Source organism: Mus caroli, chromosome X, assembly GCF_900094665.2.
Source record: "Mus caroli chromosome X, CAROLI_EIJ_v1.1, whole genome shotgun sequence".
Taxonomy (NCBI): domain Eukaryota; kingdom Metazoa; phylum Chordata; class Mammalia; order Rodentia; family Muridae; genus Mus; species Mus caroli.
Genome location: NC_034589.1, coordinates 45,115,971 through 45,139,451, shown reverse-complemented (window position 1 = coordinate 45,139,451; position 23,481 = coordinate 45,115,971). Strand labels below are relative to the sequence as shown.

General features: G+C 42.2%; 1 protein-coding gene and 1 long non-coding RNA gene across 2 annotated transcripts in view; one reads left to right on the top strand and one right to left on the bottom strand.

Moving 5' to 3' along the window:
• Positions 1-23,481, bottom strand: part of LOC110286574 — a 43,196-nt gene that overhangs the window by 2,901 nt on the left and 16,814 nt on the right. The window contains exon 4 of the long non-coding RNA XR_002377149.1: positions 21,737-21,862. This is a non-coding gene — a long non-coding RNA (uncharacterized LOC110286574). The remainder of the gene's footprint in view (positions 1-21,736; positions 21,863-23,481) is intronic.
• Gpc3 (glypican 3) overlaps positions 2,083-23,481 on the top strand; it is a 338,342-nt gene continuing 316,943 nt past the window's right edge. The window contains exon 1 of the mRNA XM_021153008.1: positions 2,083-2,451. Coding sequence (XP_021008667.1) covers positions 2,280-2,451 — 172 coding nt within the window. The 5' untranslated portion in view covers positions 2,083-2,279. The remainder of the gene's footprint in view (positions 2,452-23,481) is intronic.

The window sequence follows — 23,481 nt, the reverse complement described above, 5'->3', positions numbered from 1 at the left end:
TCTCTGGGACAGTTTTCCCCTTTCAAAACTCCTTTGTCACAAGCCTTTGTCATTTCTTGTGGGTATTAATTTCAGGGCCTCTTAGCTGGTCTTCTTGCTCCCAATCTTTTGCCTTCTTCAAACCATTCTCCGAAACACTGTTGAGACAAATCTGATCATGTCACCCCTATGCTCAGAATTTCCTTAAGTGGTTCCGCAGACTCCTCTACAGGCTTCTACACTGCACAATCTGGCCCTTGCTTCGCCTCTCCCTCCTGCCTTAGTTCTTTTAACTCCTCAGCCTGAAATCATTACTCGCACCTCCTACTCTCCAAATGGGCCATGCCAGGGCCTCTCTTCTTTGTTCACCCCGTTTCCTTGCCAGGGCACCCTTCCCCCAGTCTTTTCTCACCTCAGCCCCTACTGGGCTTTCAAGTCCGAGTTTAGGCCATCAGCATTTCTGGGACACTTTCTCTGATCCCTCCGCTCAGCCCTCAGAACTCCATCTTCCCTCTTAGCACATAATGTGTTAACATTTCAGTTTGTTGGCTCCCCATTAGATTTGAAACTCTCTGAGGTCAGGTGCTACAGAATGCGTTTCGTGTCTCTGTTTTCTCTTTGTATCCCACAGAGTCAAGCACATAGTAAGAATTCCAATAATGGTTATTGAATGAACAAATGAAGACTTGAATAAATTGCTCCGTTGCCTTCATATTGCTTTCTCTTTCTTCATAGCCCTCTATTCAAGATACAGCCCCCCCCCAGGCTGTGTTTATCTATGTCTCCAAGCATACTTTTGTCTAGTAAAAAAAGGAACACAATCAGACAACAAGCTAGATTACACTGAGATATCAAATTCATTAATTGTAGAAATACTGAGCTCCTACTATGTACAATACACTGGGCTAAAGTTGTCTACGTGTGGACATGAGTGGAGTCACAAAGAGAACCAATTCGATGGGATGATTCAATTTCTGTAGAGCATAGATAATGATTATATGCCCTTTCTTCCCAAAGGGGCATTTGATCCTCAAAGAAATGTCTTTCCAATGGTGAGAATTAAGTAGAAGAAACGTGGATTGACATCCAGGAAATCTTTTAAATAGGGCTCTACTCCAGGTATGAAACAGACTAGCCATGACTTAATGAATTTCATATGTAAAATGATTTCCTGAATGAGTTACTCTCACCAGCTACACTTTATGAGGGTTGCCCGTGACTATCCTGTAGATGATATGATTCACCTGGGAATCAGGATCAAGTGCCTTAATTCACACACACACACACACACACACACACACACACACACACACACACACCACATTTACTTTGTGTGGTTCTATTGAACGGGCTTCCAGACCTTTTAGGTACAAAGATGAGCCAGGCTGTGAAATCCAGAGATCCCCAGCGCTCTGGAACGTGACTATTTGTGGATAGGCTTTGAGGGCTTGGCCACAGCTGCATTGGGAAAGGCTTCCCAAGAAACCTTTCTCAGAAAACAGAGCAAGGAGAGGGATTTTGTGCTTAGGAAACCTTGTGTGGGCTCTGGTGGCCAGAAGGAGCCAGATCCGGGTGGGAGAAGGCCTAGGGTCGAATCGGGTGTGTGTGTGTGTGTGTGTGTGTGTGTGTGTGTACCTAAACCGCAGACCTCCACTCCACTCCAAGGAAGATGGAGAGCTTGCAAAGGCTGAAAAGGAAAAGCCCTCCAGGCTGTAGGCCAAAGGGAGGCGGAAAGGAGGAGTGAGGCTGGGGAACTTCTCCCAGAGCCAGTCAGAGGGGACTGCTGCTGGGAAGCCAATCAGCGTGCCTGAGCCTGCAGCCCCTCTGCAGTAGTTATGCCAGAGCGCCCAGTGTAGAGCAGCGGCGAGCGAGTGGCAGGGCAGGATTGCCGGGAGCCACCGCACACGCTCCTTATCCTCTTCCCGCGCCTCTCCCGCCAAGGCTTGCCCGCCACCTTGGTAAACCCAATCTCCCAGCTAAGCCCCTTGCCACGCCCCGCATCCCGCAGGCCAGCAGCTACACGACCCCACGCCGTCCTCCAGGCTGCGCGGCTCGCCTTGCCTCGCCCCGCCCCGTCCCTCCTCGCCACGCCCACAAGGCTCCGCCCCGGGCCGCCCCGCACCGCCAAGCTGTTCCCGCCCTCGCCCAGCGCCCAGGTAGCTGCGAGGAAACTTTTGCGGCGGCTGGGTAGCGGCTCCTCTCTTGCTCTGCCAGGCTACTGCCAGACTTGCTGAGTCTCGGGACCGCTCCGGCTCTTATTGCCACTCTCTCGTGCTCTCCTCGCTCCCCCAAGAAGCAGGATGGCCGGGACCGTGCGCACCGCGTGCTTGCTGGTGGCGATGCTGCTAGGCTTGGGCTGCCTGGGACAGGCGCAGCCCCCGCCGCCTCCAGACGCCACCTGTCACCAGGTCCGTTCTTTCTTCCAGAGACTGCAGCCCGGACTCAAATGGGTACCAGAAACCCCTGTGCCAGGTGAGTAGGGGTCCCTTGAGCATTCCCGCGCACAGTGTAAAGCCAGGGCGCGCGTGGTGGCTCTTCCCAGAGCGCGCTAGCCTGGTGGGGCCGCGGCGGCCGTGCTCTCTGCTGCAGGATACCTGGGAATGGTCGCTGTGCCTGGGGCCTGGACCATCTACCGAGGGAGGGAAGCAGAGTATGGGACTCTATCCACATGCCCCGGGCTCACGCTGCTGTCAGGAACTGTGCAAGCCAGAGCGAGGAACAGCAGAGATCGCCTTTCTAGCGCCCATTTTTTGGGGGGAGGGCGGGAAGGTGGGAGCTGGCTCCCCTCTGCTCTTAGCAAACCGGCTTCACAACGTGAAGACTGTGACTCGGGAATTTATCTCCCTTACTAGCACGTCTGCCTTAGCTGGACCCGTAATTCTAGCCACACTTTCTCCACCGTGTGTCTCCCCCCCCCCATGCTTTCCGTTCCCTAGTTTGGGTTCCCGAGGCTGGCCGGGCCCAAGTGCAGGCAAAGTTGAGCACAAATCTTTGAATCCTCAGAGGCTAGAGAAGACACAGTGAAGGAAACTTTTGAGTAGGAGGGTCCTCCAAAACGTGCAAGACTGAGCCTTTCCCTTCAAAACAGCTTCCCTTATCTAGGTTGGCAAATCTCTTTAAAAATCGGCGGTGCTTGGCCTACGGAGCATGAATCCAAAAAGGATTTAACTCCTCCCCCGCCCAAATTCATCTGCCTTGACAGGCTGGACCCCGAAGAGGAGAAGATTTTAGGCAGAGGAAAGTTTCAGAGCGCCTGCCTTTTGTTCTGCACAATCAGATCATTTTGTAGGGGCATATTTTAACCTTAGCTCAGGGCTGCCGCTGTCAACAGATGAATATTAATTGCCTGTGTGATTGACTGTCCAGCGGTTGGGCTCCTAACGCCTGCCTTAGAATCCAATCAGGACAAGTTGCTGTACTAACAATACGTGCAGGAAGAATGGGTTTCGAAAAGATTAATTTTTCAGAGGTGCGCTTGGAAGAAAGCAGCCAGCCGTATTTGCACACAGACGTTTGTGGCTTCCAGGCTCTCCTTCCGAAGACTCGTGCATCCAGCTAGGAGCTCATCCCGCGCTTGGGAGACATTGGGAACAAGCCTCGCCACAACTTGGCTGGTGGCTCTCAACAAGTCAGGGAGGCGGGCCGGATCGTTGGACCAAGTTGTGAATGCGTATGCGCGCCTTGTGGGCGCTGCCAGGGAGCGTTCACTGGCAGGAGGTTACCTAGGCAGCCAGCGCGCCCTCAGCCTTTTCTTTAGGTTGATGAAAAGAGGCTAGTGAGCCTGCTGTTTAGTTGCAAAGGTAATTGGTCACCCTTTTTTGGTGACTGAAATGCACTTGCGCATATGTTAAATATTGCCTTGCAGGATATCTCTCTAAGGGAGGGTAGAACTACCTCTTCCACTGTTAAGTCTTAATAACGTACCACGTGGGCGTGTGCAAGAGCTGTAAGGGGCAACCTATGAATCAGTTCTGCAGAGCTGAAACAACGGGCGAATCTCTCTCCCCTGGAAGTGCCATGGTAATTAGATTGCTAAGGCTAGAGAACAAGCTTTTGTTGATAATATAAAAATTGGTCCTTACAGGCTGAGCCCCCACAAGATGAATTGGTCCAGGGTTGGGGTTGGGCAGTATTTGGCTGATGCAAAGGGAAGTAAAATGGTGCTTAAGAAGGGGGGTACCGAGAAAAGTTCATCTAGATAGTTATTAGCAATCCTCTTACACCACACACACACACACACACACACACACACACACACACACACAGAGAGAGAGAGAGAGAGAGAGAGAGAGAGAGAGAGAGAGAGAGGCAGAGAGAGAGAGGCAGAGAGAGAGAGAGAGAGGCGCGTTAGCTTGCTAGTCTCTCTCCTTCCCCCAGCTCTCTGGCTGCCTGCCTCTTTGCTACATCTGTATAAAAGTATTGGGAAGGCCCACACACTGTGTCTATGAGAGTTGGCTAGGGCTTGTTTCCTGCCTCGCGTGCTTCCAGCCTAAGAATGATCATACTTATAGAGAGACTTATTTGTCTTAGAGAATTTTTCCTGTATTATTTCACAAACTCTAGGAGGAAGCACTTTTCTATTTGTTTTCATATAAACCCAGCACAATTCATTAAAAAAAAATTAAGTCATGCCCCGCACCTTTAGATGGAAAACAAGTCCCAAATTCAAACATCGTGATACCCATCCAGCTACCAGGTACTGTGGCAGCACAGGCCTGGAACAAACCCATTTGTCCTGAATTTTAGTCGGCTAACGATGGACGATGTAGGTATAGAAAATATGGGAAAAATCCTACTGTTCATGTGCAGAAGGAGCTAGCTCATCAGTGTTTCAGAGAAGAGATGATAATGGCAGACCGAATACAATGGCAAGTGCATAATTTCAAAGTGAATAAATGTGTAATTTGCTGCTGTTTCTCACTGGTTAGAAATTGAAAGAGCTGCAAATTATTTGATAGTTATGAACCATTGCGATGACCGCTTGACTCCCCCTCCCGCATCGCCATCTACAGCTTAAGCCATGTTCAGTTTGTCTGCTACACTGTGTTAACTGCATTAATGCTCTCTTTGTCCCAGATAAAATGAGATTCGGTCCCCACTCAGGAAATATCCTCAAGAATGTCCTGTTTCACGTAAGGGGCGCATTTGGGATTGACTGCTAACTTTGGCCATTAGCAGAATTGGGTTAGTGTGGATAAGGTACATTTCTTATGCTAATATGGATGAGACTAATGGCATTTGAAATCAGCCAGCCTAAAAAATAAATCACTGGTGCTGAAGGACTACCCCAGACTTCTACAAAGCTGATCTAAACCCTTCCAATCGCATGTTTCATTTTTTTTTTTTTTTAGAGTGTTCAAAGGCACTGGACAGCCATTCTAAATAGCATGTTCCCCAAATCCATGAATCTCTTCAGACCTCACTTTTTTTTTTTAAGGATTTGTAACTTGGAAAGCACTACAGATGGAAACCAGGCACACAGAGTTAGCATTTGGCAGGGAAATCCATATAACTGACTTTCAGTACAGCTCTTTTGCCCTTATTTAATTTAGAAAAATTCAGAAAAAAGCCAATGAGCTCATAAGTCTAGATGTTTATTTTGTTTTGCTTAACCTACCCACAGGCGCAATCAAGAATGGATACAATTTTAGGCAAGGGAAGTGAGCTAGTAATCAGACAATGATGTTTCCAATTGTCTCAAGGGAATGTTACAGAAGTCTGAAAAAAAATTCCTCTAAACAAAAATCAAGTGTAATTCACTTTATGAATGCCATACACCACTTTTGTGGGGGGTGGGAGTTGCAGGGGTCGGATGGGAATGAGAAAACCAAACAAACCATGGTAGTGTTGCAACTCCCCTAAGATGGAGAGATCTTGTCTTGGAGAGGGCCTTGGAAAGCACTAGAACGGATGCAGAAGGCTGAATGCACCTATGGGTAAAAGGCAGCCTCCAAGGGCCAAAATCCCTCGCAGTTGCTGGAAATTGATGAAAGAAAAAAAAAAAAATCCAAAGGAAAATTCTTGAAACAAAGAGTTTGTTTTTAAATGTGAGTGTGTTTGTGTGTGTGCGTGTGTGAGTGTGCGTGCACTCTGAAAACTAGCAAACCTATCTGTGTTGCCAGCTGTGGGTCCCCAATTATTTTGAAACAACTAACAGTCCAAATGTTGGGAGAGACAATGAGAACCTAGGTATGGGAGAATTTTTTTTTCCCTCTCCTCTGAGAATGCACTAGACATTTGGAGGAGCAGGTGATTTGTCAAAACTTTTCAAAAGTTGTACTGTCCTGTGCTAACTTTGAGGAGTTTAGAAAATTCTTTCAGATGTGCTCTGAATGTATTTAGTGCATAAATCCTGACTGAGAAGTTATTTAGGAAGGAGCCATCATTCTGATGGAGATGGCGGATGATTGGTGGGGCTCCTTGGCAGGCTTGCTTTAGGTGCTGGGGGTGCCGAGAGGAGTAAGATGCAGTCCCCTTTGTCAAGGAGCTTGCAGTAGAGTGGGGGAGCACACGAGTAAACAAGCTTCCCAGGAAACTTGTAGGATTAAAGAGGGTGAAAGAGGCTAGAAAAGACCTCCAGGAAATTGGCTGGAATGGTCACAATAGGCAGCCTGGGCAAGGGAAAAGAACAGAAGAGATGAAGTGGGAGATAGGGAGAAGTCTCTTAATAGAGCCTCCATCTTAAAAAGACACAGAAGAAGGTTTTGATGGATGCTAGATGACACAGATGGTGTCAGTTTTGCAATGTGTTTTTTTTTTTCCTTATGGGCTGGTAGATTGTATCCAATATTTTGATGCAATATTTTTGAGCATTCTGTTGCTTCCATCTTTAGAGTTGCAATGTTTGCTGTTCACTGTAGCCTAGGAAAAGACTGCTTATTACCAACCTGGGAGAAGAGTCCTGGATTTTTCTCCTATGAGACAAGACAGAAAATATGTTTTCTCTTTACATGGCAGCTATCAATGACCATGCCAACTTTAGTGTTTGATGCCTATACAAAAGCATGGGTCTTAAGAAGGATTTTATTACTCATTTCTAAGAAAATTGAAGATAATCACTTATAACTTGTGCACACGATACATCATTTGGAAAGAATTTCACTGGGGATCATGTTGCTCAACTGAAAAGTTTTGGCGTGCTGAATTTGTACATTTTTTGTGAATGCTTCCTTTTACTCTGATCTCTAGCTTTTTTTCTGCATATGGTTATTTGTATGTTTTAGATTATAAGCTTCTTAAAGGGAAAGCTCTTTGAGCAGTGTTGAGCACAGTGCTAAGAGTGCCATGCGGCATTTGGCTGATAATTAACAAGAAAGAATTTCTAGATCAGTAAGTATTTTATATGAACTTTTGAATACTTTCTCAAGCTTATTTTTAAAGCTTAAGCCCAATGCTATGGCACACTCTTAGGGTGTGTAGATAAACTTTGTAGTCTTTATGTATTTTGGCTGTAGACAGATCCAGGCTTATTTCAGTTATCTGCTGACTCTTAATAACTGGTTGGGCTTATTAATATTGAATACCCAAAGAACAAATTGAAGTCAGCAGCATTGTTATGCCTGGATTAGTATAGTTAAAGATCAACAATTATTATAGCACATAAATCAAAGGACCTCTCCTAAATCAAGTCCTGTTTGATTTAATGTCAAGTAGACGTTTTTGCTAATGTTGGTGTTGCCATAATTGGAAGTCAAGCTAGGAGACATGCACAGATCTGTTGTAGTACCTCATGGGTTTTTGTAACCTGGGATCAGAATTTCTGTACAGGCTCAACTCAAGAGACTGTTCCAACAGCCAACATCTGTTGAACCCTAGCCAATCTTGTAAATGGGTTTGATGTATTTGGTAAGCTAAGGCTGTAACCGGAAGTATGGGCAGAAAAATCCTGTAGTTATTTGCCCATATTTAGCAGCATGTCTGACTTGAAACAGGATCTCTAGCATTTCTATTAAGAAATGAACATCAGAGTTGGAGAAATGGCTCAGTAGTTTAGAGTACTGGCTGCTCTTCCAGAGGTCCTGAGTTCAATTTCCAGCAACCACATGGTGGCTCCCGACCATCTATAATGTGATCTGATGTCCTCTTCTGGTGTGTGTAAGCACTCATACAACAAACAAACAAACAAACAAATCTTTTAAAAAGAGAAATGAATATCAGAAAATCGAATCCAAGCCATGGTTCCCCAGACTGGCTTTAGACAGCATTAAGTGACTGGGAATTTACCTCTTGAACTATGATGGCAGAGAGAACATGATTCAGAAAGCAGTGCAATAATAGCCATATCAGCAGAGAAAATGCATTTTGAAATTCTGTGTGTGAGTGGCAAGGCACCCACTGGAACATCTCAGGCCCATGCAGAGACCTTTTTGAATATACAAGGAATATACAAGAAAAGAAGCTTCACTCTTCTACTTTAAATATTATATACACAAATGCTAATTATCAGAAATTCTTGTCATTTCAAAACCACCACTACCCCCCACCAACAAACATAAACCCAAAGTGATTACAAAGAAAGACATTTTTCACTTTGGCTTCTCTCTGTGTGAAGATTCTCAAAGCCACATTTGAGAATTTGCATCTCTAGTGTTCTGAACAGTTAATTACTTCTAGGAGCTGAAATTGTATTTATATGCCAGATTAGGAAATCTACTCAGCTCTTTGAAGTGTGCTTAATAGGCTTATATTGATAAATAATTGATAGGAAAGGAGATAAAATATAGGTGAAAATGGCGATAAGAGGGGACAGGGAAGTCAAAGCCATTATAAAAGAAACTTCTATCCGTTGCATGCATCCATGAACTGTAAGATGAAAACTGTTCATTTCTCAACAAAGGCTAGAGTACTTAAATCTATTTTTTTAAAGTTTCCACAATGAAGCACGTTTCTGTTATAAACTGAGAAGGTGGCACAGTTTTAGGGCAAAACATCCATTGATCCTTTGAAGTCTTCCTTTTGAAAATAACTTGAAATCCTGGTTACAGTAACCACAAGGTACAGTTTTGCAGTTATTCCTATCACAAGCCTGGTATCTCCTTTAGGTTAGGGATAATATGGTATTCATTTTTTATGTCTACATTTAGTGTGAACAATAGGTACTAGTATGTATTTACTGACCAAATGAATGCAGTTAGAATGTACTAGAAACATACAATTTCAATAAAGTTAATATTTAAGAATTGATTTAATTTTACTGGGATTTTAAAAAAGGAGTCACTTTTTCAGGTTAAAAAAAAAATCCATCTGTTACCTATAGGTAAGTAAAAAGAGTATTGCTTTAATTCACTTGCTTGTGCCTTCAGTCCCTGGAAGAAGTAGACTAGCCAAGTCTTACAAGAGGGGTAAGTATTTTGTTCTTGTTTCCAAGGCAATTCTAAGTAATTTAAAGGTAAGGTTATACACATCGATACATTCATGCATTTTCTTTACTATATAGATCTTTTGAATTTTGGTTTCTGACAATATTGCTCCCAAGTTTCAGTAAAGATGTGCAGTTCCCTAGCTGCTGCTCAACATACCACTTTCTTATAGCATATTCATTAAGCTGTCCTTCCTAAAGCAAACTGATTGGAACCAAGCTCCTCCTCAGTGTTCTCAATTTCTTACTTATGCCACTAAGATTGATGTTGTGTTTAAAAGGACATATTCCGAATATGTTTGCAGGACAAGAAATTTTATTTTATATGTTAGAATAAATTAATTTGCATAGTTCCTTTTTAAATTGCAGTTCTGTCCCCTCTCTCCAACCACTGCTTATTTAGTATTGATAACTATGTTTTAGGACATCCTGAGACTCTCCATTGCTCTTTACAAACCTGGCTTTGCCTAACTGAAGCTGAGGGGAAAGTGGTGAAGAGGAAGAGTTAGAATGACAGATGTAGAGAGGAGATTCAAAGCTCACATTCTGGTACATAACAGAATATTAACTAGCATAGAACAGACAGAGGACTGGCAAACATCTCAACCTGGAGTTTTACAAGTCCATGCATTCAGGGATAATACAGAGAGACAACTGCATCAGTAGTGCATTTGTTACCCAGAGTATTTTACCCATACGTCTTACTTTGCATCCATGATTTTGAAGTATATAGGGAAGTCACAACCTCATCCAAACCTATTGTTCACTGAATGCAAGAGCCATATTTGAATCCCGATCTCCTCTAGACTGGTGAGTACAGTGACTTGTACAGAATGATGATTGTAATTTATTACATAGTTAACCAACATTTGAAGAGGGATTCGTAAGGACTTGACTATTGTCCAGTGAAAGCTTGGGATGACATGTAACTAGGAGATGTTTCCCTGAGTGCTTGGTTCTCTAAACTGGTTTGCAGCAGAAAATGAAGAAAGGATGGTGGAGTTGAAACACTGGCCCTGGGAGTCCTGTTGGCCTAAGAAGATTGAAGAGGAGGTGACACAGAGATTTTCTTGTGGTGTTATTTAAATGGTGGTATTTGAATATGTATATGCATATATATTCATACATTACACACTTATATCCATACAGTATTATTTTGATAATCACAGTTAATTACACATATTGTTTCAGCTCAAATTTGTTGTTACTCTTAGCAGTGGGTAGACTTTCACAGTCACAGTTTGTATTTGTGATTTGAAAGCTGTGCTTTAATATATGTCTCAGTAGCACAGTTACTCAAAGTGTCTGCCGCTTCTCAGTTCCAGGGATGGGCCTGGTTCCAACATGCATGGATGTGCATGTGTGTCGAGTGTATTCTGCATACACACAGATAATACAGCTACAACACAAGCAGGGTGTGTCCAACCTGTTGCTTGTGGGTCACACACACCTATTAGCTATGAATGCAGCTCAACACAAAATTGTAAAATTATTCAAAATCATTATGAGATTTCTTTTTCATAACTTGATCGTTTGAATCTTGAGCATGAACTCTGTAATTGATGACATCTTGTCAAAACATCCAAAGGTTGGACATGTCTGATGGAGGGTGAGCCTAACTCTCAGTGGAAAGAACTAAGGGATACAGCATTCCACCGAGCTAGGGAAATATGTTTTACGTACATTGGCCCCAAATTGCTGCTGTACTGGTTACCACTGATATAAGAGACCTACTGCTTAGTTATCAGGTTTCATCATTTCCCCAAGTGTGGAGATGTAGTTCTTATTAAGTAACTACATTCAGCCCATTCTATGACCCTGGCCCATTCTGGAGGACTGCTTCTAGTACTGGTAGTATTTTAAGTGAATGGGGCGCCAAAGGCACTTTCCAATCTCGATTTCTGAAACAATTTACATAAAAATATTGCTGTTCTGTGAGGCATGAGAGAAGTAAAGGCTTATGACAAAAGGAAGGGCTGGAGAGTTAGCTCATTGGGCAAAGTGCTTGCCCTGTAAGTGTGAGGGCCTAAGTTCAAATCCTCAGGACCCATGTAAAGCCAGCATGATAACATGCAGACTCAATTCCAGCACTCCTATGGCAACATAGGAGATAACCCTGGTAGCCCAAGAGCCAGCTAGCTTGGAGCTGTTGACAACAAAGGTACTGTCTCAAACCAAGGTGGAAGAAAAGAAATGGCACCTGAGGCTGTCCTCTGCTACACACAAGCCTTTACTCATACTTGCTAGGTGTGCTTGATGGCTTGGGTTCAATCCCTGAAACCCACAGAAAGATAGGCCAGAACCAAATGCACAAAGCATGTCTTCCAGCCGTGGCCTGTGTCACATGTTCACACCCATTTATCATGGACCCACACATCATAGTGAGGTGGGAGAGGCCACCTATGTAGGATGTATCAGTATATGGATGGTAATTGAAGTCCTGGGAGCTTACCAGGAAAGTGTGGAGTTCGGATGAAGCATAGTTGAGACTCATCAATATATAGGCTCAAGTGGTCCCATGGGTGTGGATTGTATTTTCCAGGCCTCTTCATTGGACATGTCTTAAAATATATTTTGCCAACATCTGGCGATATTTAAAAAACCCAACAAATCTTTCAAGAGCTTTCTGGATTAAGAGGAAGTATGAATCTATGTTGTCATAGTCCAAGCTAGAAGGTACCATACCAAACACCCAAATGTACATACACATGGAGACGGGAAGAGGGTTAGACTGATCAAGAGAGAGGGAGGAATATATATCTTTATCTCTATCTATCTATCTATCTATCTATCTATCTATCTATCTATCTATCTATCTATCTATCTATCTACCTATCTATCTATCTATCTATCTATCTATCTATCTATCTATCTCTTTCACAACCCCACTTTGCCATTTGAAAGCCTTGTTTTTATGTATCTTACATGTACACGGCGCAAGTGCTCATGAAATACCTCATTCATTCTGCTCCTCCCCAAGTGGGGACGCTACTACTCTATAAGATGAAGGTTGTTACACTGTTTTTGGGAGATCTGGCTGAGATTGCATGCAGGCTAGCCTCTGAGACATGTGGTTCTAAGCAAAGTCTAGTAATACTTGTAAAACTAGAGTGATCTTTCTTTCTTTCTTTCTTTCTTTCTTTCTTTCTTTCTTTCTTTCTTTCTTTCTTTCTTTCTTTCTTTCTTTCTTTCTTTCTTTCTTTTTAAAGATTTGTTTATTTCATGTATGTGAGTACTTTGTTGCTGTCTTCAGACATGCCAGAAGAGGGCATCGGATCCCATTACAGATGGTTGTGAGCCACCATGTGGTTGCTGGGAATTGGGACCTCTGGAAGAGCAGTCAGTGTTCAGAGTTTTGTTTCTGGGTGGGGAAAAAGTGAGGTGTCTTTAATGTCTCTATTGTTTAACAGGTTGCCTTCACCAGCGTTTCTATTTTCATTTTTAAAGATTGCTATTTTATTAATTCGTCCAATTATATGTCTGCACGTGTTATGTATGCACTTGCCCTCACATGCCACAAGAGGGCGTCCAGACTGTCTGGAGCTGAAATTACAGGCACCATGAGCCACCTGATGGGGGTGCTGGGAATTGAACTCTAGTACCAGACAAAAACACCAGGTTCTCTTATCTATGCCTAGTTCTACTTTCTTTTAGCACATACTTGAAAACTCCCTTGTTTCTAGTAGATTGGGGGGTGGATCATTTTTAGGTTGGTTGGATAGATCCCCCATATGGGACTATTGTAGAAACTACCTACCCAGTACTTACTGTATGCCACTTGCAATCTGGGTAATTAATCACAATATATAAAGCCATCCTGAAAAGGAGGTGGTGCATGCCCATTTTATAGTTGGAAAAACTGAGACCCAGAAGGTTTACTTTCCCACAGTTTGTGTAAATGGTGGTACCAGGACTGAAATCTAGATTTGTTTTACTCCATGTCTAATGTTCTTTCCACTGTATCCCTATCCTTTGGACCATGAGGAAAATAATATAATGTCCATAGAAATCTTTGGTCTGAATTGTCATATTCCTTTGTCTTTTGAGATACTGTACATTCTAGGTCTTCTACTTGATTCTGCCTTTGCTTGTCCAGTCTGTTCATGGTAACCTTTGTTAGATGTGGGTGCTCAGTGCCATGTGTTCTCTGTGCTTCTCCATTGTCTTTGCTTACTCATGTACCTAGTCCCATGTCTTGGCTGTCATGGTTCAATGGTCTCTACATCTTTTAATTTGCCGTCTCCTTAACTATCTAATTCAGAATCTCACAATTGCCTGCTAAATATCTCCATCGGGAAGTACTTAGTGCTTCACCTTTGACAGAGCCAAAAATTACTCGCCCCATCCTTTTCATTTCCTATTTCCACTAGCCTCTTCATAAACTTATACATTTCTGGTGATGGCTTTCCTTTTTGATGCAAAGACTTGAAACCTTGACATCATCTTTAATTTCTCACACCCTTTGCCATACCATGTATGCCCTCTATTTGTAGAAACTGGATTCTGAACCATTACTGAAACAATTCTGCAGTTGTCTGTTGGCTAAATCTTATAGATCCCTACCCTGTCTACCCATCATCACTGTACAATGTGGTCTTACCTACCCTCAAAAGTCTCAGTGCAGTGCCATTTTTTTATGAACAACCAGCCCCCCCCCCGCCCGAGATGTAATTGTTCCTTGTTAGTACCATGCTATCCTCTAACTGGATTAAAATCTGCACTCTCAGCAAGGTCTCCCAGTGATTTGTATGTGTGTTAAAAGTTTGAGAAAAGCTTCCAAGTGCAAGTTAGATGAGGGTAAGAACTATGCAGTACTTGTTAGAAACGTACATTAACATCTTAAACATAAATTAACATCCTTGTCATTTTTCACATCTGTGCTTTGCCCATTCATTCACTGAAGTGGCCTTGGGGACCTATAAATAAGGTATACATGGCGGAGTGGGGAAAGAAGAGTGGAGGAAGGAGAGAGGAATGGGGATGACAGATTAGAGGAGAGGGAATGAAGGAAGGAGAGAAGGAGGAAGAAAGGCTAAAGGATAAATGATGATGGGGTAATGAACTAGCCATAGAGAGAAGTAGGGAGAACCAAACATGCAGGAGCATCTCTGAGTAACTGGGAAACACCTCCTTCATGGTAAAAGTGCTGTAGCCAGGGACAAATATTTCCACTCATGATATTGCTTCTTCACTAGGGGGATGGAATGGGTGAATGGTTTCTTGCTTTTTCTTTTGCTGGCTTTCTGAGGTCTATCTTTTCTGGTCATTTCCATAAGTCACTGTACAACTTGAAAGATCTCAAAGAGTCATAGAGGACTGCATTCAGTGTTTCCAACAGACCCTTCTATTTTCAGAAACAGTTCTGTTTTGTTTTCAAGCATCAAAGTTTATTTCTGAAATAAAGGTTTATTTTCCCCACTGTATTCTGAAGGGTTTCTACAAATGTTAATTTCTCAAATCTAAGTCACTTCTTGCCTTTGAAATTTCAGTGCTGTGGGTCAATTTAATAACTAAAGTGTTTTTTTTGGGGGGGAGTGGGATGCTTCAAAAGCCGCCAGAGGTGTTTCTTTGTTCTTTGAGGAAGTAAGCTTGCCTCATTCACAAAACCTGAAGGTGACAGACTCTGGAATCCAGTCATTTAGAGTCTTCCTTCAACAGCATCCAGTTTTATTTTCAAGTTTGGTCCTAATAGCACTGACTACCAACTGTCACTCAGGGGTAAAATTCCTGAAAATCTCACCAACACTTCATAGATCAGTGCTAATGAGCAGCCCAAGTTACTTAGCTAACACCCCATGGCTAAGGGAGACAAGGGACTTTACACACCTCCAGATCACAAGGGCCCTCCTTCATCTGTCTCCTTTCCTCTGCTTCCCTTCCATCCTCACATCCTCCCTCAACTGCTTATAATTTAAAACAGAAGGTGTTTTATGGTTTGCTATATTTATTGAATGGTTTTGTGTTTCTTGTTCTCCTAAAAAAAAGAGCTGAGCATAATGTTTTGTATTTTCCTCTGCGTTTTGGTTTTAAATTGTATTTCCTTTTCCTATAGTGATTTTTTTCTCCCTCCTCTCTCCCTCTCTTCATGTCCTCTGCCTCCTTCTCATCTGCCTGTGCCCAGTGATTCTGCCACATCACTGGGCATTGGGTACCTGGTTACTTACTTCTCTTGGGATATTATGAAATTCTGTTCCTTATTTAGTTTGGAAGTGAAGCACTCTAACATGTCCCTCTTTCTAAGAATCGTGAGTATTTAAAATGCTTTTTGTATAGACAGAACAAGGTTATGTATATTTGACAAGTAGCTCATGACTTAGTGTATACTTGACATTATCTCTAACTTTATCATAATTCTCAGTGAAGGTGGTTTGCATCTCTGTTCCTGGGACTCCCTCTCTTTCAGGGCTGGAGAGATGGCTCACTGGTTAAGAACCCCCCTACCCACACACAATGCCATTTCTTTTTCTCTAAAGATAAGGGAGCCCCTTTGAAATCCTGCTAACATCTGTTGGAACTAACACCTATCTTGTAGGTTAACCAGATTACAGACTGTTTCTCCCTGATGACCTGATCACATTTCAGGAACCCTGTTTTACTTGTGGGGTTCCATTGTTCCAGTCTCAACCCTAACTTCAGGTTTGAGATTTTGTTCCAACCCGACTGCTCAGTGATTGTGTTTCTTTGTCTTTATACTTATGGGCATCTTTTGTGTGTCTTGTATCTATTATCTCTTCCAAGCTTGGCCAAGGTTATGAGGTGATGCACTATATGTATAAATATTTAATAAGATAAGTTAGACAAAATGTGCTTGAAGAAATTTCAGTCTTTCTCCTGTCCCCCTCCCCACAGCTTGCAGCTAGCTTGCGCTCTCTCTCTCTCTCTCTCTCTCTCTCTCTCTCTCTGTGTATGTGTGTGTGTGTGTGTAGAGTCAACAACAGTTGCTTTATCTCAGATGTTTAGATTTGGGGAACATTCTTTTGCACTTTGCTTGATGGACACAGTGGAATGCAAGCTTTCGAGTCAACCAGGACCATCAAAATGCTAGCGCCATGTCACAGATAACATTAGTCTCTTGTCCTATTTTTTTTTCTAACTGGTTCCTAAATTCCCCTAAGCCAGAAGGTTTGAGGTATGAGATTGTGTGTTTTTAAAGAAAATATTATGGATAAAGACTAATGTTCTCAAGGCAGGAAGAACAATTAGTACCATTCATTAATCAGGGACCATGTTTTGACTCTGGGTCCTGGCTAGGAAATATAAACTGTGAAAGTCACACATATATATGAACCTCAGGCAAATTTATGACTTGTCAGCCTTTTAAGGTTAAATTCTTAACCCCAAATCAGGGCTGGCTTTATATGTGGACTCCAGCACATTCCTCTGGGCCACTGAGCCCGCCCCTCCCCAGCCCTTTGCTTAACAGCAGCTCTAGGCCTAATGAGCAAGAAGGATTTCTGTCTCTTATCAGCTGCCTAAAGAGCAACATTAAGACTGATGTACAGAGTTTAGGTCAAAACTTGAATTCTTGAACTGAAAAACTACAAGGTCAGTTAAAAGCCCCCAGAAATGTGGTATCTCTCTAGTCATCAATACCTGTCAAGTAAAGCAGGCAGACACTTGAGTTCAAACAAATAGTAATAGTTGCCAAAGCCATGAACACTCTAATTAAGTTTCCTAATAGTTCCTTCCTTCTTTGTTTAGTTCTTCTATAAATAGCCTTCCTATATTCTTTAATGAGCTTTCAGTGTGTGCCTGGAGGTTGTTATGGTCATGTGAGAGTTTTTGATTGTCAGATGGTGAAGATGATGAAGGTAAGAATATTTATAATTTTGGCTCAGATTTTTAGAAGGGGCTGCCAGAGGAAGGCAAATAGACACCTACTACTTACTGCCTTTGTTTCTTTCTGAACTGGATTTTTTGAATGGCTGTGAAGTCAACTTGCTATGAAATCAGAGAAGCCTTTGTGCCTCCTCATATTGTACTCACATTTGAAAAAGGAGAGAAAGTTCCTGGTTCTGAGATCTGCTTGGAATCCAGGCTCAGACTCACACAGAATAAATATTTTAGGATATTCATTACACATCATAGTGACTTTCTTCTTCTGTGTTTGCATTTTTTTCAGATACAATAATGAAAACAATTTTTTTTTAGATTCCGTTTTGTTATTGAAAATCCTATTTACATAAACAGGCATTGTTGTGGCTTAGAGAAGAATGTGGGGTCCCATTCTTTAGCTCCTTGTATATCTTTGCTAAGGCTTGTCTAAATAGAAGTAATGATGTTTTAGTCTAAGCAGCTTTTCTCATTTAGGTAAGCAGGGTGGTTTGAAATCTCAGTTTACTAGATAATTGAGTCTCTTCTTAATTATTTCAGGCATGCAGGTTGCTCTCTTTATAGTAAAGACCCTAAAAATCTAGTAATCTCCTCAGGCATCCATTTGGTAATAAAATCTAGTGCGTTTTCAGGGGTTAATTTTCATTACAATTGCATGTTGTCTCCCTACCCCCATGCTGGAACAAATTCTGCTATCTTTTAGAGTCCAGTTTCCTCACACTGCAAAAGCACACTTTAAAAAACATCTAAGAGTCCTACTGGAAATACTAAGTCTAGAGGAAATTTAAATGGATTCATATTCATGCTCATTACACAACTTTCATTTAGAGTTTTTAATAGCCTTGTCATATTTCTTGAAAAATCATATGCCCGACTTTGCCAGATTTGGGTTTCTGCTTTGAATGAGGAAAAAAAAAAGATTGAGAACTAAAGTGAAATCTAAGTATCCTTATTTTGTCCATCACACACACACACACACACACACACACACACACACACACACACACACACACACACACACACGTAAATAAAATAAAATAAAATAAAATAAAATACCAAAGCTCCCAATCCAGTCACCCACCCAAAATAGTCATCTGGTGCATAGATAGACAGAGAGAGACAGAGAGAGACAATGAGAGAGAGAGAGAGAGAGAGAGAGAGAGAGAGAGAGAGAGAGAGAGAGAGAGAAGAAAAGACAAGACCCAGGTCTCTTTCACATCTGCTAGTCATTCCAACTGGTGTGACTTCAATTCAGCAAGTTTTTATTGGACACCTGTGGTGGGGGTGGTGCTAATAATCGTTAACATTTATTGAGCCAGGCACTGTGCTAAGCCTTTTATGGGCAGCATCTCACTTAATCCTCACAACAGCACTACCAGGTGGCACATCTTTTCCCTCCATTTCACAGATGAGGAAAGCAAGGGTTAGAGAGGTTTAGTTCCTTGTCTTTGATCAAGTAGGCACACAATGAAGTAAATCCACTGCTTTTTTTTTACTCCAGAATCCCATCCCTGCCTTTATTGTCATTGTCATGATAGGTTGAGCATTTTTAGGAAATTCATTTTGAGAATTGAGTATGTCTGAGATGCTAAGGATTCAATGTCAAATACTCTATTATCCCTGCTTTTGACAGGGAAAGGAGATGTATAGATAGATGCAGCTCTCTTCCTGTTGAAGGAAAGGAGTGCATAGAAAGACCAGTGGCTGGAACTCTTGGAATGTTGCCTTCTGAATACACTCTTGTAGCCTAGGGCCATAGGCATCTCTTTCCTGCTTAGTGAAAGTGGTTCTTCCCTAGGTGCATGTGCCAACCTCTTTCCAGCTGTGCCTCAGCCCACTCTAGCATTAGCTATCTTGAAACCATCACTCCTTAGATATGCATGGTTGGGGGAGGGGAATAGTTACCCCCATCTTTTCCATGTCACTATCTCTCCTTTATTTCCAATTTCATTGCAAGCAAGGCTAAAATGAAATGAGACAGATATTCCTGAACCAGATCACTGTATCTCTAGAGCTGGAGGCAAGTCCTAGGAGTGGCAACCCGAGGGAGACTGTGGGTCCAGACAAGTGTATTCAACTAGATCTGGACTCCCAAGAGCTCTATTTTTGACTCACCCACAGTTTGATAAGAGAGTCAACTTCCCATTGGGATAATTTTTGAGATTTTCAGTAAAATTATGGCAATGGAAAGGAAAAGCCCCAAGTTCCCTGTATGGATAATTTATTTTGTTTTCATAGTTTCTAAAGAAAGCAATAAAGAAAAAAGAAAAGACTCTTACACTTTCCTCAGTTTTAGAAAATATTTGGTTCAGGCGAAAATGAATTCAGTTCTCTCTCCCTTTTCCTCTCTCACCCCCCACCTGCTGTGTGTGTGTGTGTGTGTGTGTGTGTGTGTGTGTGTGTGTGTGCTTGAAACCATATTCTTTGGCTTCAGATCTCAGCTTACCAAAACCCATGTCTCCAGTCTTCTTGTAGTCGGTCGGCAATGTTTTCCTTGTCTCCAGCACTTTCTCCTCTATCAAATCTCTTCCATACAAAGGGGATATCACCAGGTTTGGACTTCAGTAAAATGCCTGAGGGTGACCAATTGGCGAGAATTTTGATTCCTATTACTTGGGTGAGTATGGGGAGGTAGAAACGATTTCCATCCCAGCCCTTTAGGTTCTTAAGTTCTAGCACAACAATATGGTGAAGACTGATAACATTACTGACTGGAGCATTTACCCAGTTATTCCCCAAGATGGCATAAACACCACAGCACTGGAGCACGCACACCCAGTCTTTCAGATAAGTTGAAAGATGAGAAAAATGAATGATTGATAGCAGCACTTCTAGCATAGGTTCTTTTGGTTGCTGTCTTCTTAGATGCAGTGTGTGTGCTGCACTAACAAGGCAACCGACTCCCCTTCCCACAGTCTCTATCCTAGGGAAAGAGGAAAGATATAATAGAGGCCGCAGATTATTTACAGTGGCTGAGAATGTAATTACAAGGCGCAATGGCTTGAAACTGAAATGTAGGTTAGCCATTAGAGCTGGGAAAAGCATCTTCACGGTAAGGACAATTGGGCATTGGAAAGATTTGCCAGCGAGCTGGTTAAATAGCATCTCCAGAAATGCTAAGGAGTAGGGCAGGGGGATGTGAAGAAAAATCCAAATTCAGTGTTGGGCTCAGGTCCAGACTCATGGGCAGCTTTCATTACTGCCCAGCTTCCCTTCTGATTATTTAATTGCTAATCTCTTGAAAGAGATTTTTTTTTCATGTATCCAAAACAAGCCTAATTTGTTAAGCACTAGATAACAAATGCCTTTGAGCATTGAGAAGGAGGCATTGGGATTGGTCCCAACATCCTCCTTTTGGACTTTCTGGAATATGGGCCAACAACTGAGGCAGTGTTGTTGTTTTTATTATTTCACTTATGCAGGGCTTCTAAATCCTTATATTATGTAAGTATTGCAGTTAAAGGACAATTTGTGTTATACTAGTATTATTTATCTTGGGGCTGACCTCAAACAAAATTTGAGTTTGGTCCACGTTCCATTTTCATCTTTTACTTGATCTTTACTTTCTTTGTTGTTGATTAATGCATCCCCTTTCCTGTCCCTTATAGCCTCTGTCTCCCTACCTCCTTGTCTATGCTGGAGGAAGGTTCTTAAGCAGGAAGGTCATATTCTGAAGTCACAGCACTTGAAATGAATGGCAGAACATCCTCAGGATGAAACATTTAGACAACATTAGGTTGACATTTTCCTTTAGGTGAGGTAGAAGGGGAGATGGCATATGTGTCCTAGGGCTGCCACAACATGTTGCCTTCAATTTGATGGCCGAAAACAATGGGCCCTGTTCCCCCAAATCCGACAGTTCTGGAGATCAGAAATCCAAAGGAAGGCTATTAGGCAGCATTGCCTTTCTAAAGACTCTGGGGGAGGATTTTTTTCTTTGCCTTTTTGAGCTTCCTGTGGCTCCTTTTCTGTGGCTATATCCCTCCCACCTCTGCCTCCATCTTCACATGTCCTTCTCTTGTCATGTGTCTTTACAAAGATGCCTGTCATTGGATTTAGACTCCACCAAGATAATCCAGAATAACCCCATCTCCAGATTCTTAATTATATCTTTGAAGACCCACCCCCCTTTTTTTCCAAATAAGATCACAATGACAAGTTCCAGGAGCTTGGCATAGACATATCTTTTTAAGAAATAACACTCAACAATCTGTAGATGTGGGCTTTCTAGGCCCTCTTGAATCACATCATCGTATGGGCTCCTGATACTCAAAGGGAATTTGTTTAAGGAATGCTTAAAGTAGGTTGTCAGATGTCAGGGTTTTCCCAAGTGGGATGTGCATAGTACCTGCTGTTAACCCATTTTTTTTCACATGATTAAACTGAGGACATAGGGAGTCAAAAAGTCATTTTGGATCAAAAGAAAAGAGTTTTGAAGCACAATAGGCTACCATGTTATTCAGCATAGATTTTTGTCTTATGACTTTGGATTTTTTTCCTTGAAAAAGTCTATTTTCTTTCCTAAACACTTTAGCCACAGGAAAGCAATTACTGCTTATTACCAACCTGAAAAGCCTTTTCACAGGATCTGCGGGATCAAGGTGATGGTGCACTTTTGGTGTGCTGCAGCTTCCCACCTCTTTGTGATTTGCTGCAATACTAGCAACAGGGAGATTTGTAAGCCAGAAACATCTGTGAAACAAAAGACTGCCTTTTTAGGTACAGGCTCAAAATACAGATATGGCCTGCATACACAGCGGTTAATATAGTTTGTGCAGATGAGAGTTCCCCTGTAGAAACAGTTTCATACTTGCTTGTGACAAAGGGACAAGTTGAAACATTCCTGGCTTAGGAACATACATCTATTTCTCTTCTGATGGGGGAAAACTTAGGCATGTAATGTGACAAGGAAGTATAGAGAGATCACCAGAATGTCACCTACTGCAGAGTTGCTTCAGTGATCTCTGATATGACTATTCAAATTGTGTTTGGATGCTTCAAGAGACAGGAGTCCCATTGTTGACTGTTCACAAGTCCAATAGTCAGCATTTGAATGTACCATAGACCAGGCTCCATTCCATTGCTTTACAACAATCCTGTTGGCAAATATTCTGTCTCCAAAAATATTTGCATTATAATCCTTAACAGTAGCAAAATGACAGTTATGAGGTAGCAACAAAAATAACTTCGTGGCTGGAGGTCACCACCACATGAAGAACTGTATGAAAGGGTCATAGCATTTGGAGGTTTGAGAAGCACTGCTCTAGACCATGACAAGAAATGCAGACATCGTCAAGATAGAGTTCTGGCCCATGGGCTTGTACAGCTCATAGCAGGAATAAGACAAGAACATCAATGGGTGCAGAGCTTTTCAGCTTGCAAAATATACTATCAGATAGACACAAAGTGTATTGAAACAAATCAGAGCTATCATACCTCCTAGGGTTTATTTGGAGGGAAGGGAAACATTTTATGAAAGATGTACATGAGGGAGACTTGGTGGATAAAACTTTAATAGCTGAAACAGAGGGGGTAACAGCCAAAGAACCAAAATGAGCAACATGAGGAAGCAGGGCATGCATGGGGACATCCATTTTGGAAATCTTAAAGACAAGGCTACAACACAACAGCCATTGGCCACTAAAGAGCCTCGCATGGGACCTTGAGCAGGTCACTTCATCTCTAAACCTCAGATGCATGCCATCCTCTAAGGAAGCTGACAGGAGATGGCTTCTGGAAATACAGATCCGTAGTCCTTGCAAGGACGTTGAGATAGAGCTGTTGCCTACCTTTTAGAAGAGATAAAAATCTGGGGTTTAGAGAATGGAGAATATAGTCTGCTGCTTCTTTTTGTGTCCTCTCAGTACCCCATCTTGTGCAGTTAGTGAACACTGACTATTCTGTGCTTGCAAAATATCAGCTCTCAAGGCCAGACCCTTAGAGCAAAACCAGGCCCAGATTTGTAAAGGCAACTTGCCTAACTCACAGCTCATTTTGCAACAGAGCAGATGATAACACTTGATCCCTGATGTGAAAGAATCTCTTCCCCAATGGTGTGATCTCATAGAGATGGAAGAGCTGAGCCCTTAGGTTTAGACTAGGATATTGAAATTCTCTGCTATCACTCTGGCTCACGTGCTTGAAGATTGCATCTCAAAAATTAAAAAGAAAAATTATCAATCTTTTGAAAGACAGGATCTCAGCTACTTACCTGTGTAGCATAATAATTAGGGAGTCACTAGGGGAGACAGTGAAATTACCTTAGCTAAGTTCCTCTGGAAGAAATCTAAACTAAAAGAATATTCTGCATT